A 15,602-nucleotide genomic window follows, 5' to 3' on the forward strand; every position below is an offset into this window, starting at 1 on the left:
TGGCTTCTTTCCTTCATATATATATATATATATATATATATATATATATATATATATACAGGAAATATCTACCTGGTGGTGAGCCCAGCACACTACTCCTGATGAGGGGTGAGGGATGAGGGTGATAAAGTGTGGGAGGGGAGGGGAAAATGAATGAACAAAAAAGAATCACTGTCGCATACTTTCACATGCCCATAATAACACAGAGATGCGCTTTAAAGGGTCTCGATCAACCCTGTGTCCTTGAGAAAACTGAATAAGGCATTTGTAGCTCGCGCAGCCGACGACCCGTCTCACCAAGGATCCAGGACTTGTTCAAGGCGCAAGGTTGTGTCTTTAGCTAAGCCTAAATTATTACGCAGTGTCATGCAATGTGCATTAAACATTTGACAGAAGGTTGGAAACCTTCACACACATCACATGTAGAGCTCAGAGGGCGGCTGGCTATACCTATTTTATGTAAGAAGTAGTTTGTGTATGACATATTCAAGCGGATTCGGCGTAGACAGTTACGATGTCACCTGTTCAAATTGTGACGAATTCGAAAGACGCAAGTGGGATCTATTCGATGTAGAGGTCGGTATTGATTGCTCGGGTCACACCACAGAGAAAGTTGCAATTGCCATGATTCAGTAGGTATAAAAGTCGCGAATATGGGAGGCGGTGAGGTGTCTGGTGGGTGGTGGGTGGATCTGGTCTAGCCAGAGACCTACGCAATATATAAGTTGGATTCTATCAGAGGTCTTTATTATGTATAAGACACCCATTTTTATTCTGCCAAGGTGTTTTAAAAAAATTCAGTTTGGACACAGACATACTCTTCTAGGCTTTGTGGAAATTTTATTAAAAACAATATTATAGTAATTTCAATTACAAACAAATTTTCGCGCCGAGAAACCAAACAATAGGCGATGATTCTAAGGAGTGCCATACACACTACGTCATCAATGGGTGAATACACGTGACGAAACGGAACAAGTGTATAAACTTTCATTTAGTTACAGCTTTCCTTATATGTATGTAAGATGAAGACTTGGAGAGAATGAACGCGTATAGAGATACGCGTAGTGGGGTGATCTAGGCATGGCCCCGACTAGACCACTATTTTTTACTCTACCCGTGTGCGCATGCGTAGTCAAGCTACCCGTACTACGGTAACGGGAGCGGTAACACGATACACGGCCTGCTGAAAGCAACAACTGTTGCTGAAATGCGACAAGGAGCTCCTCAGTTGTGTGTAAAGGACTGCACAAGATCTCCTGTACTTTTTGCGGAATGTTGCGCATTTGCCATCGACTTGGCAAGCAAAGGCCATTATATGATTGCTGTTTTGGAGCCTACACTTCCTGGCTATTCACACATCGAGCTGCATATGAGGTGATTTAATTTTTAAGGTACAGCTGCATATCTCCAAGGTACGTACAGTCGTGTGCAAAAGTGGTATACAACACTCAGTCGGTGGCGGAGCTCCGCAAATCTGTATTCCAAGTTCATCTAACAGCTATCTGAGATTGAGGCAATAGTGATGGTGCCCCATTTTATCCACATGCATGTGTGGCTATCGCTGTCCCTGACGCTGTCACTAGATGGCATTTCAAGGAAGTTTTTATTAAGGCTCCTCTATTTTTTAAAGGTAGCGACAGGTCTTGATCAAGCCGCCCCTCCCTCCGATAGGCCGGTTGGCTGCACGTGACCTCTTCGCCGCCAAGCTCCGCCCAAAGGGTCCAGCGGAGCTCGCTGCGCCGCTGAAATGCATGGCGGTCTGCGCTTGCCAGCGTGATATTGGCCGATTAGTTAAGCAAAAAGAACTTCACATGCGTCTATTGCATGTTTAGGAGTGTATATATGTAGTACTTAATGTTTAAGCGGACGCAAGAATTACATCACTTAACTCAAATCTTGAAGAGTGCGCGTGACATGCGGCTGCGTCGGGCTGCTGTGCTTTCGGCTGGCGGAACAGTGCGGAAGACGCAAAAAACATTCTTCGCGGTGACGATAATAGCAACAGAAGAATGCTATGGCCTCATGAAATCGGGCGTAAAATTTTCATGGCCACGGAGAACACCCGACTATGCGAAGAGATTTCTGTCTGCTTAAAAAACCGTTCGCTTACCCGGGATGGCCTTTGTTTGGGCATATGCTATTGCATGAGCAAAATATCAAGAACGCTATGACTATGTAGTCATTACTTGTACTGTGGATGTCTAGTGAAAAGTCACTGCCGTTTCGAGCCTCCTTACTTTCCCGAACAGATCAGGACTGCAATATAACGCGTGAAATCAATGCTGTCAAAATGCTCACAATGAAAATTCAATGCTTGATTATGTTTATTACGAAAATTCAGTCCGTGCAATTGATCAGTTAATTGATATTAATGAAAAATGAAACATTGGAAAAAAGGAGGGTGCGAATGTGCCAAAGTGATCGAAATGGAAAGTCAAAATTTGCCTATGCTAAATATCGGTATATAAAATTAAAAAATAAAAACAAAACTTTGTACCATAAAAAGTGGAAAAACAACCGTGAGTGTGAAACGCTATAGAGCCATTGTCTTAGCGGAGGAGTCTCGTTGCATTGCATCGAATGCAAACATATTCCGCTGAACGCGTACAGTGACTCGTCAAGTTTCAAGAGGCGACATCCAAGATTACTGGTGACATTATTGCCCGACAGGCTATTAGGAAAAGAATATAAAGCAAATAAAGAATAGAAAGTCAGAAAACATTATCCGCGAGCTTTGTGTCACATCATACCAGATTTTTTTTTTTGTATTTGTTGGAAGATATACATGCCTTGGTAATGCACAGCTGAAAAAAAACTGACTTTTTCTCCAAAATAAACCTATTGGAATAATGTAAATGAAATAAACTCGAGCCAAAAACATGTGTACAACGGAGTATACCCGAACAGTTACAAACGCAATGACGCTTTTATTTCATCAGAGCTCTGTGCGCAACGACGTTCCCAAAAGTTGCAAACTCGCTGTCTACTTATTCTTTGGTAAGGATACGAGCCCAATAAGTTTACTGAAATATCGTTTCTACTTAAAGTTCGCTACTAATTTCAAATCATAATTATTAACAGTTTCCTAGCCGCTTTACTGAGTCGAGAATGGTTCAGAAGAATGAGCTGGCTTGTTAACGCACGCGTTTCTTTTTTTTTTTTTTGTGACGTTTATGCAGCACACGCATGTTTAAGTTATTATTCCTGTCTTTTGCAGTTGCCTGAGCAGCAGAAGACACAAATCTGTTGAATTCATCGGTTTATGTGTGCACCGAGCGCGGCTTCATGAGTACGCGGTATACGCTGGAAAGAGTGCCACGCGTCGTCTGCTAGCGCTGCCCCTGGACCCCTCGAGAGGGCGCTCGGGTAGTTGTCGCTACCTTTAAAAAAATAGAGGAGCCTTAGTTTTTATTAGCAGTGTCAGCGACTGAGTGTTGTATACCACTTTTGTTCACGACTGAATCGCATTAACCTACCACTTGAGTGCACCGTTGCCTAGTGCAGGGTATAAAGTATATGTGTGGCACTGAGACAGTCTCAAGAAAACAACACATTTAGGGTTTTAAGCATCTAGATGTATTACAAGCTCAGCCCGATAGCATGATTCACTATTCTCAAATCTCATTGTATGTAGCACTTCTATAAAGCTTTGAAAGCATTTTACCCCGTTTTTCTTTTCTTTTTTTTTTCTGCGCGTCCTTTTTGACCTTCTCAATCGAGCACAAATCATGAAGAGTGTTAGGTGACCAAATAGTTTTCATTTGTTCAGCTGTCTTTTTTTTGTCAATGTTAAGGACTGTATTAAGAACATTTATTCTTACCGTGTGTTCATATGCATGGTTACATAATAATGAAATCTTTTTTTGTACGGTTTCTCGTGCGGTTTCTTTTCAGCTGCTACTTATAAGAATAAGTATCGATTGAAGCCCTAAAATATAAGCTCTGAACTGTAGCATACCCAAAGCAGCACACAACTGCTGTTGCATATTCTTATGAAGCTCGAATATAGAAAGAAAGTATTTTATAAGCTGTCCGCAGAAACTTCAAAAAAAGAGATCAATTTTGCATTTGCAGCCATAAAATTTTCAAAAGAAACAAGAAAGTAATGCTCACTCCGCTAAGCTCGGAAATATTTTTTATGTATTCATAAGACCTGCTAGTGCATTGCACAAAACATTTTTTATTTTTTATTTTTTCTGTGGCAAGTACACATGACTGAACTCCCTAAGCCTCTCATTTTGGTGTCAGTAGAGAAGACACGTTATTTTGACGAAGTATACACGCTGCCTTTTTGTGTGCGTAAAAATTTCTTTGAAAAGCAGCGAAGGATACAACAACGCGGCATTTTCAAGGAAATTTTATGACTTCTTACCAGCATTTTAGTTCAAAATATCAAATGTGGAAACATGCACGCTAAACAATGCGATGATAAAAAAAGGAAAGAAAAAGAAAAGGCGTGTTTCGGATTCGCATAACGCGCCACATTCCACTTTCGATATTCCAGTCACAATGCCTATTTACAAGTTAGAAATGTGCGTTCGAATATAATACTGGATGCGCCAGTTCCGTCATATAGTGTTGTACGATGAAACTAAATGTTAGAGAGGCGGTTGAGCAATACAAATAAGGTAATCATTTCACGAGTACCAAGACCTTAACCTAAGACCCCTCATGGAGTACATTCTGCCTTCGTTTACCACTTTGTAGTGTTCATCACAGCTTTATAAAAAAGAACTTTGCGGATATTGACAGAAAGACACTGGATTTAAAATTCTGATACAGGTGTTCACAGGAAGTCAAGACATATTTACTCAAATTTGAGTTGAATTCGGCTATAGGTGTTGGGACGATAGATTTTCTTTGAGGTTTTTTATCTGTAACGGCGCACTCCCAACCCTCCTTTTCCTCTTGCACGAGGGACGTTCCGAAAGTAAGTTTTGTCATTTATTTTCACATGCAAAACTTTTTTGCCCAAACATATATACCATTGCATCATGAAATGTATACTTTGTGTGATTTTTAGACAGAGTTATCGCTACCGATATTAAGATATTTGTCACAGTGTGCAATGAGTTTGAAGATCCCACTCTGGTAAACTTTGGTGCCTTGCGATGCGAATAATTGTCGCAAAGCCTGCTCCAGCTTGCTTTGGTAGCGACGCCCGGAGAGTACGGCTTTCAATGCAGAAAACAGGTGAAAGTCCGAAGGGGCAAGATCTGGGCTGTAGGCCGGGTGATCCAGTCTCTCCCATCCGAAGCGACGAATTTGATCTTTCAGCCTTGGTGTGTACGGCTTTGGTGTATCATAGCAAGGAACCGAGTTTTACCAGATTGAGTTCTTCAAACACATAGCACGCTATGAAAAATCTCTGAATGTCGATTGTGACAATGTCAAAAAATAGAGCAGGATATACATTTCATAATTCTATGGTGCATTTTCGGGGGCAATAAAGTCTCCTCGTGGAAATAAATGACGAAATTTACTTTTGAAACATCCCTCGTATTTGGTTCATTAATATTATTTAATTCAGTATCGCCTGTGCTCCACTTGGTGTTATGGTGTCAACAACTCAACGGTCCATGTAACAAGTAACCATACGCCAAACGAAAGCTGCAGGTTTACTAGAACGTGATATTTTAGTGGCTGTTCTATGACAACAGACCATGCATGTGGCGTCTGCTCCCATACGCCCTCCAAACAGTGATGACTAATGAAACGTGACAGGTGTGTGGTCACCAGGAAAGCGGTAGTCTATACAAAGGCTTCCAGCGCCACCATCTACTCAGCGAAACGCCACAAAAAAAAACACACACACTTCGGTGACGTCCGCAGCGCGCACTGTCCGATGTGCTTGAAGGTTGAAACTTCTCGACTCCTTGGCAAGTTCCATTGCTGTAGTTTCCTCCACACTTTGTAACGCCTATTCCGCCGTTCCAAAAGCTCTCGTACTCGCAGCACATCCGGTCCGGCGGGCAACATCGTCGCGAGGGCACGGGCTTTGATCGTCCTAAGAAAGCCAACGAGAAAATGAGCGGAACAAGCTGACAGTTCAACACCGCTCATCACAGAAATCTCGGCACATCAGCCATTGTCTTTTGTCTCTCTCAGCTACCGCTCAGGGCGACTGGGAATCGCGTCACACGCAATTCCTCTCACCGAATGGGACACCAACAAAGAACGGCAGCTACGGTCCTTTGGAGAAGAAGCTCGACCAAGCCGCCAGCGCCAGAATCAGCGGCAAAACGAGGGCCGCTTTTGCCGAGCAACCACTGCAGCTGGGCTCGTCGATGCGGTATCCCGAGCAGTGTGTCGACACAAGGTAGCCACCGGCCTTGACGATGATGTCCTCCGCTAGCTCCGCAGCTTCCACGTCGCAGCGCAGCAGTACAGCCGTCTTGGCACATTGTTTGTAGCCGTCCATTTGACTGCAGTGAAAACGTTGGCAGTAAGTAGGACAATAGAATAAAGAAGCATATCCAATAGCCATCCATGGTAATTAAGTGGGAGCGAATGATAACGGAGACAGAGACGAAAGCACGGTACGGGCACCTTCTTTTCTCTTTCTCCGCTTCTAATTTTCGATATCTTCGTAATCGTCTGCACCCACTTATTCATCATGAACTGCCTACAACTCGCTCAACTTCCCCTTCTCTTTACTAGATGTCCCCATGCTCATGCCGAAGCTTACAGCAGCTGCACCCTCATCACAGGTTGTAGAGAACCTGTAATTTATACTTGGTATGTTTTGCACTGCGGTCGCGCCAAATGCTGAACAGCACGGAGAAGACGAGCACGCAGTTGTCGGCAAGAAGAGCCACGTATAAGGTGCTAGCAAAATAAGGAGCCCATACGTGGCTGCCCCGCGTCTTATATGTGTCATTCGAACGGTTGCTCAAATTATCATGGCAGTCATACCAAACAAGGTAGTTCGCAGGAAAGCAGGAAAAGCTTCTACGTTGCTTCCTTCAGTTTACGCACGGGGCTAGAATGCCGTCAGAGGACGAAGGAATTTAGACTCCTTGCAAGCCTTCGAACCAATGGACTCTTTCAAAAACTGTATTCAGATAACAATGATTTCTTTAAGAATGCAGAGTACTATAATGCTACAAAAAAAGGACCTCCATTTCGGATCTCGGGCATCAGCGAGCCCTTCCTCCCCTTCCTGGTACCATCAGCCCACCTAGTACTGCCGTTCTGAATGCGCCTTCCTGCTCTTCTGACACGTTGTGCAGCACAAAAAGACAGCCATGCAATTTCAAATGAACGCATGGAGTTGCGATTAAAGCCCACCAGCAGGAGTGTCGTATCCTGTCTTGGGCGCTCAGCACTTGTCCTTGTGTCTCTGCCCGCTGAGCCATGTAGACCGAGGCGCACTGGTTGTAGTCGTCCTGCAACTCCTTGTAGCACTTGGAATGCTTCAGGTAGGCTGCACATGCACGCAAGCACGCTCATCACACGTAAACACATTGGTTCTTAAAGAAATTATTGAAAATGAGTCAAATATTCCTGCGACAAAAACGTCATTCAGTAAGAGCAAGTTGAGGTTTGTTCGGCAGAAAGTCATCTGAAAATTGGTGAATAAGACAGCCTGTGCTCCTTCCACACGTTCAAAAAAAGCGTTCTAGAGCTAATTTTTCATCGTGATTTCGTTGGGAGTGACCTAAGTGATGGCGAGGAAGACAGCATGCGTTTCCTACAGCTATTCAAAAAATGTCACTTAACAACTCTTTTTTTTTACTGTGTGATTTCACGCAGGACCATTTTCAGCTTAAGGGCAGGCGAATGTACAGTAATGAATCCCATGATTTATTTATTTATTTATTTATTTATTTATTTATTTATTTATTTATTTATTTATTTATTTATTTATTTATTTATTTATTTATTTGTTTGTTTATTTATTTATTTATTTATTTATTTAATTATTTAATTTATTTATTTATTTATTTATTTATTTATTTATTTATTTATTTATTTATTTATTTATTTATTTATTTATTTATTTATTTATTGCGATATACGCAGCTTTACAATTCGCCATTTCGTTTTCGATGCAGAAAAATAGGCGAAAAGTATGTCTATCTTTTATTATGCTTGAAATTGTCCATTCACCGTAGCGGACTGCGCTGCAAAAACAGCTAGTGTGAAGATACGCTTTATTTCAATTTCCTACACTTTCTGCATTCTAGTGCTCACATATCTGCGGCACAGACGAACAGATAGACCGACAGAAAAACAGATATATACATAGAAAGACGCAGGCATATATGTCGATCTATGCATACCTATATTTATGCATTTGTAGATAGGCGTGTACGCAAACAAATTGGGTAGGTAGACACAGACTGGCGGAAAGCCAGACAGATTAGGCAAGCAAGTAGCTGGCACTGGCATCCCCATTGAGTGCGATGCTGACCAGTGCCGGTTTGCAAAGTAAATGTAAGAACAAATGGCTGCTTCGCAGTACTCTTCAATGTTGGTCCTTCTTATACTTTTAATGATATGTATATGTTGTTTCCTAGTTCAAGCGTATTTCATTTTGTTTTAAGCTACGAACTTTTTTATTTCTATGACGGTCTAAGAAACGTCTTCAGTTTCCCCTTGCTTTGATCGTCTGAAGTGCTGATGTGATAACTTAGGTTTCACAACCCCTGAAAAGCAAACGTACTGCAAAGCTCATCACTGGCTCTTTGGTAATGAATGCATAGATATAAAGTCTACCAAAATATACTGACTACATTCCTCATTGCTTCCGAATGCTATATAAATACAATTCCCGTGTTCGTTGACGTTATACTGGCTGGGTCTAAGGTAACCTGATCTAGCATCAAATGGAATGGCGCTTGTATTAAAACATAGCGCTATTCTCACCGTGTTGCACTTCCCAGCTCTCCATTCAAACAAAGAATATTTTATTCGGTTTTCGTTCGATACGCAGTGAAGTGCTTTGATTTCGTTTTGCGGGCTTTCTGATGTACATCATATCTTGCTTTTCTATGTTGTCCATGGCATAATCTGTCACAAGCTTTATAGTCGTTTTCTTCCTTCACGTGTTCGCGCATGTATTGCAAAAATATCTGAAGATTTTGGCACTTGGCTTATTGTTCATCTATATTTATTAATCTTTACAGAAAAAAAAAATTTGCTTTATGCGTCCCGCCTCTAAAATGACGGCAAATCCGCTACTAACTGCGAAGTTGCCATTGCCTGTGTCCCCAGAGTTAACTTGCTCCACGGGGTGTACAGGAGGAACCAGGTCAGTGTCAAGACCCCGTTCGCTATTTTACCGCAATATTACTAGCGCGCTACCTCCCCGGCCTTCGACTCTCCGCTCTTTCGAAATCCCTTTCACCTACTCCCATTGCCTACATTCCCTTTCAACAAAATCCCCTTCTTCTCCTCTCCTCACCACGCCATAATGGCACGCACTGCAACACCGGAGAACAAGACTGACTGAAATACAGACCTGCACAAATAGCACTGCCCCTGCGCGTACCTTCTAGTTCATAGCCTTCGCCGCTAGGAAACGAACACTACGGGTAGCCCAGCGCTACTGTACACCTGTTAATAAGAAGGGTCTATTAGTTCTGTCATCTTTCTTCGTCGTTATAGTTTAATTATATGTCCACGCTGTAAAGCACAAACACCTGTTCTGCGCATGTGCAGCGAGTAACTGCAGTGCTGTTGCACAAAGCGGAATCGCTGTATGTCTTCTGGCGAGAGAAAAAAGTTGTAAAAGTAAACACTCTCCGCTAAAATACAAAAAGGCAAAATTTTCGAAGTATAACTCGGGCAAATATCTTTTTTTTTTCAATTTGGATACAGTTTGTTTATATTAATTTGTGATTTGATGATGATGAAAAGGACAGACGAACAGGTCAACCGAGCGCCCTGAACGGCGAGAAGGATAACGAAAGTTGGCGCACGAGGTCCCATAGGACCCCGTTTTCTGTGCAGGTCCGTATTTCAGTCGGTCTTGCCGGAGAACGGGGTAGCATGACATCCACGAATTGTCAATGTTTACCTTTGTTTCTCCGTTCTATTAATGACCCTCATACTTCGTGACCTGCTTATGACGAAGCTGGTTTCGGAACATAGAGGTAAAAAAAATGACAGAAGGCTTGACTCCACAAACGACGTAGTATCGTTCTAAGGGTCTATATATCGAGCGTCCATCTATAGCTGAGGACTCTCTGATCTAATTTTAGAGGTGAAAAAATGACGGACGGCTTGGCTCCGCAACCAACGTAGTATCACTCGACAGAATCTAAATGTCTAGCGTCCAGCCATATTTCACTTTAAGAACTTTCCAATCTAACTTTGGTGGCGGTCTAGGCACATTTCGAGGGTCGGCTAAGATGGCTTTGAACTTAGGTCAACTCAGTTTTATAATTTCAATTTTCGAAAACCGCTGAGTAATAATTCTGGTCACCCAAATTCGTGGGGGGGGGGGGGGGGGGGGGGGGTGTCAAGCTCATGATGAAAACTATCTCTCACATTTAAAGCAACTAAACAGGGCACTCACTAAGCCTGAAGCGGGAACCTTCCTTGCAAAAGTCCTCGATGAGCTGGGCCGCCCCGCTGGTGAGTCGTTTGTAGATCTCCCGCTGCTTCTCGTTGAAGCATCTCAGAGTGAATGCATTCACGCAGTCCATGGCACTCGTCAGGTGGCTGCGAGACAGTAAAAAAAAGGCAAGATGATGGGATCTACTATCAGCGCTTAACTTTGCAAGACCACATATTATTATCAGCTTGGTTCCACGAATAGAGTGCTTCGGAGATTTTTTTTTTTTTTTCATTTTATTTATTCAACACTGCCAGCCACTTTTTGATGCTAGAGGCAGTAGTAGCACAGGCATACATTTTTGAAAGCTGGATTGATGCGGAAAGGCAAACAGAAGACGCGATCGCAAAGCTTGCAACATACTTAGTTACTTGGCAGAAAGTGATCACAAACTGAGCATAAACGAGGGCACTACATCTCTAAAAACGACGCGACAACAGATCAGAAATTTTCTTCATCTGACAAGCATACCACGTCACGCGAAGCCCGTTCTATTCCGATATCCTGTTAAGATTAATCATTCATGATTTGTTAGCCATCTTCAGACTCTTTTTAGGTAAGAATGAATAGTACCTTAATATGCGTCCTACTGCTTTTTACAAAAATATCTCTTTGTTGTCTTTGTCTTTGGCTATATAAGTGAAATTAAATTGTATAATGTAACACAAAAACATCCTATCTTTATCTTCTAATGACCATCAATGCTTCAGCCAGACGAACTCTGCGATGTTCCTCAAGCATTGATTACACAAAGTTTGTATGAATACTCATGTGAAACCCCTACACAGGGCATTTAAGGTGTGAATAAATAAATAAAAACAGCCAAGATAGAAATCAAAGCTGACGATCTAAGAAAGACCACGGCCTACTTAATAATAGGTACTGCGGTCCTGAGAAATACTTTCGATCGTGACAACATTTTCGCGACCTTTTAAAATTCCAATGCACACACATCTCTGCCACACGGCCTCGGTGAAACGTAGCTTGCTAGCCTAGAACTCATTACATCGCATTAAACTCAAAGCTAAACTAAAACATGACCTCATCCTCCCAGCTGCATCGGGAGCTGCAGTTTATAGCGAAAGAATAAGTCGAGCCTCTTCCATTACTTTTCTTCACCTTCAGAGAAAAAAAGTCTAAATTATCCGCTATTGACATCCAGGTGCAGAGAAGAATCTATCCTAATGAAGTTTGTTCTCGCTCACTTTCTCTAAAAGCTAGGTAAAGGTGGACTTAAAAAAAAAAATCAGTTTCAAAATAGTCCAAGTGGCATGCAGATGTTCTTTGGAACAAATAACAAGGATGCGAATAATAAAGAAATCCCAGCAATAAAATGATAGAAACCCCTATCATGTTTCCTTGACGTGCCGTTTTCTCTTGGCATCTTATAGAGAAGCCATGGGGTTTCTCAAGCTCTGTTCTGGGCCGTTCTCTCAGTGAGTGGTAGCTGTGAACTGATTTTCCCCTGTTTTCGGCGTAATGGCTTGGTGGCAGCCTTGATTACTGCAGCCACCGTTTTGTATCTCTTCGTAGAATTTGCGCAAAACGCGCCCAATCTATTCTCGTGGCGACATTTGACTGGGTGATAATAACCACTGCTCTTCATTTAGTACACGTGCTGTGATGGTTGTTTTTGGTGCGAAAAAAACACTACGACGGCCAAAGAGAAACCTCGCGTGGCCGCAGCTACTTCGTGAAGAGGCGTAGCTACGAGAAGAAGAAGAAGAAGAAGAAGAAGAAGAAGAAGAAGAAGAAGAAGAAGAAGAAGAAGAAGAAGAAGAAGAAGAAGAAGAAGAAGATGATGATGATGATGATGATGATGATGATGATGATGAGTAGGAGAAAAAGAAAAAGGAAAACTAAAATGAAAAAAAAAAAGAAAAATACAGAAGAAAAACGAAAGAGAAGAAAGAAGACAAAGAAGAAGAAGAGAAAGAAGAACAAGCAGAAGAAGGAGACGAAGAAGACACCGAGGAAGAAGATTGCTCGGTCACCCGCAGCTAATGCTTTTACTCTGCATTCGGTTCAGCAGCGTTGAACCCTTCTCATTTTTTTTTAGGAAAGGGGAAATCAATGAGGCTCCTTTGATTTATTAGGGCAAAAACATTACTTGCGTCGTGAAAGGCGTGAGCAGGGTGTGGACGGGATGTGACAACCAAAGTGTCGCATGATTTCCTATCAAAACTGTGTCGCAACTGCTGTTTCCGCAGCGTTTAGGACGATGTAATAGTATTTCGCTTCATATTTAGCATCCATCTGCTAGTCAAAGTGGAGGCTTACGCGATAAAAATTCAGATCGTCAACATGCCGTTAATTGTAAGTGAAGTTCTTTGCCGAGAAGTGAGACGCAGCAACCCATAAAATTTAACACTTGGCCAAACTCTGTTCCAGTCCCTCAATGTTATTAAGTTAACACAGATATGCTAGCCCATGAAGCAATAGTGCTTTCGAACATCTTAATTTGTTTACGCAGAGTTAAAGCTCGGCTAATTTATTTTACACAAGCGAAAGAAAGAAGGAAGGGACAACTCGCGCATTAGCATGATATTCGAATATATTTAAGAGCAGACTGTTCGTTATTCGTTATTGTGCACATATATTTAAGTCATTAACCTAGAAGTCACGCCTCGCGTTTCATAAGTGCAACTCAGAGCGCCAGTGAAAAACATCTACTTTGCTTAACTCGTACAGTGGCTTGACAATGACCCATCCACCTCTTGATATCCAATGAGGTCTATGTGTTCTTCCAAAGCGACCGGAAGTCGCGTTGGTAAAAATGAAACCTTCCAGGGCGCTTCCACATGTATGGCAGCATAACGCAGGACGGAACGTACAAATGCGATGTGTAACTCGGCATTCAACGCCAGCGGATGATCACTGATGCCTTAGGCCAAGAGGGGTTCGAAAAGTACAACTGCTACTGTAAAATTATAGATGCTGCACATTATCCACTGCTGACGCAGAGGTTCGTGGAAACGGTGATAGTTAAATACGTCCATTACGCCGTACGCAGCACTTGCAGTCATGCCGAACAGAGGCTGATTAGAAGGTATTGTGTACTAACTCGCAAATTCGCTTCAGTTCTGCCTCGGTGGTGGCGAAGGCGAGGCTTTTGTTCTGCGACAGCAGGTCCAGCTTGCCCACGCACTCAGTGACCTCCTCGTTCTGGCACGAGCCGCCTCTTGCGCCGTTCGCTCGAGCAGGGCGCGATGCGCTCGGCGTCGCCGTGGAAGCAGCCCAGCACGCGCCGCCATCCCACTGGCAACAGCACAGCAGCGCCACACCTGCAACACGAGATATCGAAACGTTAGCTCAAAAGCAAGCTCTACAACATTCAATCCCGCGAAGAGCCGAGAGAAATTGATGCACTATATTAGTTCCGCAATAAAGCATCGCTTTTAACGCGACAAGCGTAAGCGTATATATATATATATATATATATATATATATATATATATATATATATATATATATATATATATATATATATATATATATATATATATATATATATATAAAATAGATAATCGGGAAAGTTGTGTGACACCATGTTTATATATATATATATATATATATATATATATATATATATATATATACGCTTGTCGCGTTAAAAGCGATGCTTTATTGCGGAACTAATATATATATATATATATATATAGACATGGATTGCTCGTTACTAATGGGCCAGAGTTAAATTCAAACAGGGTGTCACACAACTTTCCCGATTATCTATTTTATTCCAACAGTTTCGGACGGTGGACCGTCCTTCTTCAAGGTAGAATTGAGTATTCAATTCTACCTTGAAGAAGGACGGTCCACCGTTCGGGAAAGTTGTGTGACAACCTGTTTGAATTTAACTCTGGCCCATTAGTAACAAGCAATCCATGTCTATATATATATATATATATATATATATATATATATATATAAGAGTAAACCCCTGCATGCGTTTGGCAGGTGCCGGTTGGCACGTGGAGGTTAGCAGGTGACACAGCCGTACTCTAGCTGGTCGTTAGATTCAGGCTTGACGAGTTGACTGGCAAGTGCCATTTCGGGCATGTCATGTGGTCGCATAACAAGCCCGAAATGGCATTAGCCAGTCAACAGGTGTAGCTGGCGCAGTGGTTACGGCGCTCGACAACTGTTCCCAAAGACGCGGGATTCAAATCCCGGCCTCGGCGACCGCTTTTCGGTGTAGGCGTAGTCAAGGCGTCCGCGTGCTTGATTTATGATCTCCCATCCAACCGCATTGCTCAATTTCTTGCTCAACTGCTGTGTAGCTCGTGCGGACCGCTGCTGCATTTTCTGAGGTTTAGTCTACGTTTCGCAGACTTGTTCACGGCCTATCACAGCCTACTACTGGCACGATATTGTGTTCAGATCCTGTACAGACCATGTACCCATTTCAGGCTTTCGCAGGAAAATATAGAACCCGTCTCGACGTAGAGGAACCGCGTAGATCTCCCGTTGCCTAGCAGTAGTTAACCTGTCCCTTTTCGCCTGGATGTCGACACCATACATATTCTTCACTTTATAACACATTGCTGATGGTTCAGCTTGATTAAACCTAGCGTGTAAGCGATAGCCTTATTAGTAATGGCTTCACGTGGTAAAGCTCTTTACTTACAGAAGAAGAGGCCGGTCATATGTGGAGCAAGAAGATTCGGAAGAAAACAAGCGCAAAATTTTTTACTGGACTCAAATCGTTTGCCTTGCTAAATATTTAAACATCACTTGTTCTACAATTGTAGTGTCAATTTCCCGTGAGTGTCACCACTTTTGATTTTAATTTCACTTATTTCCCGTTTTGTGTCCTTTCCTCTACCCCTCAAATTATTTTTTTATGCAAGTATACTTAAAAAATTTTAAAAAATGATAAAAATTAAAAAAAAGAAAAACAAATTCGTTGCTACCAAATTCTTGGCCGATCCCACTCTGTGGGTATGTGCCATAAGTTATTTGGACAACAACAACAACAAGAAGAAGGAGACAGAAGAAGGGAGGAATAAGACGGGGTGCATGAGCAGTTGCG

At 42.2% G+C, this 15,602-nt stretch overlaps 1 protein-coding gene across 1 annotated transcript; it reads right to left on the reverse strand.

Annotated features, from left to right (window-relative positions):
* Positions 1-833: 833 nt before the first annotated feature.
* LOC146179548 (uncharacterized) lies at positions 834-15,216 on the reverse strand. The gene is made up of 5 exons (XM_084580208.1): positions 15,198-15,216; positions 13,632-13,851; positions 10,529-10,674; positions 7,294-7,429; positions 834-6,428 (listed from the first exon to the last, which is right to left on the reverse strand). Exons 1-5 carry the CDS (start codon positions 15,214-15,216, stop codon positions 6,188-6,190), a joined length of 762 nt encoding a protein of 253 aa, XP_084436334.1. The 3' UTR covers positions 834-6,187.
* Between the last annotated feature and the right edge of the window lie 386 nt (positions 15,217-15,602).

Source organism: Amblyomma maculatum, chromosome 9 (assembly GCF_055883805.1).
Source record: "Amblyomma maculatum isolate TAMU_Amacu chromosome 9, ASM5588380v1, whole genome shotgun sequence".
NCBI classification, from domain to species: Eukaryota; Metazoa; Arthropoda; class Arachnida; order Ixodida; family Ixodidae; genus Amblyomma; species Amblyomma maculatum.

What these genes read in the sequence shown, in the direction of transcription:
- LOC146179548 (XM_084580208.1), bottom strand. An exon ending in AGGTTCCCGCTTCAGGCTTA is followed by an intron (nt 7,430 to 10,528) that starts GTGAGTGCCCTG and finishes GTGCATGTGCAG; the next exon opens with CCTACCTGAAGCATTCCAAG. An exon ending in AGGATACGACACTCCTGCTG is followed by an intron (nt 6,429 to 7,293) that starts GTGGGCTTTAAT and finishes TTTTCACTGCAG; the next exon opens with TCAAATGGACGGCTACAAAC.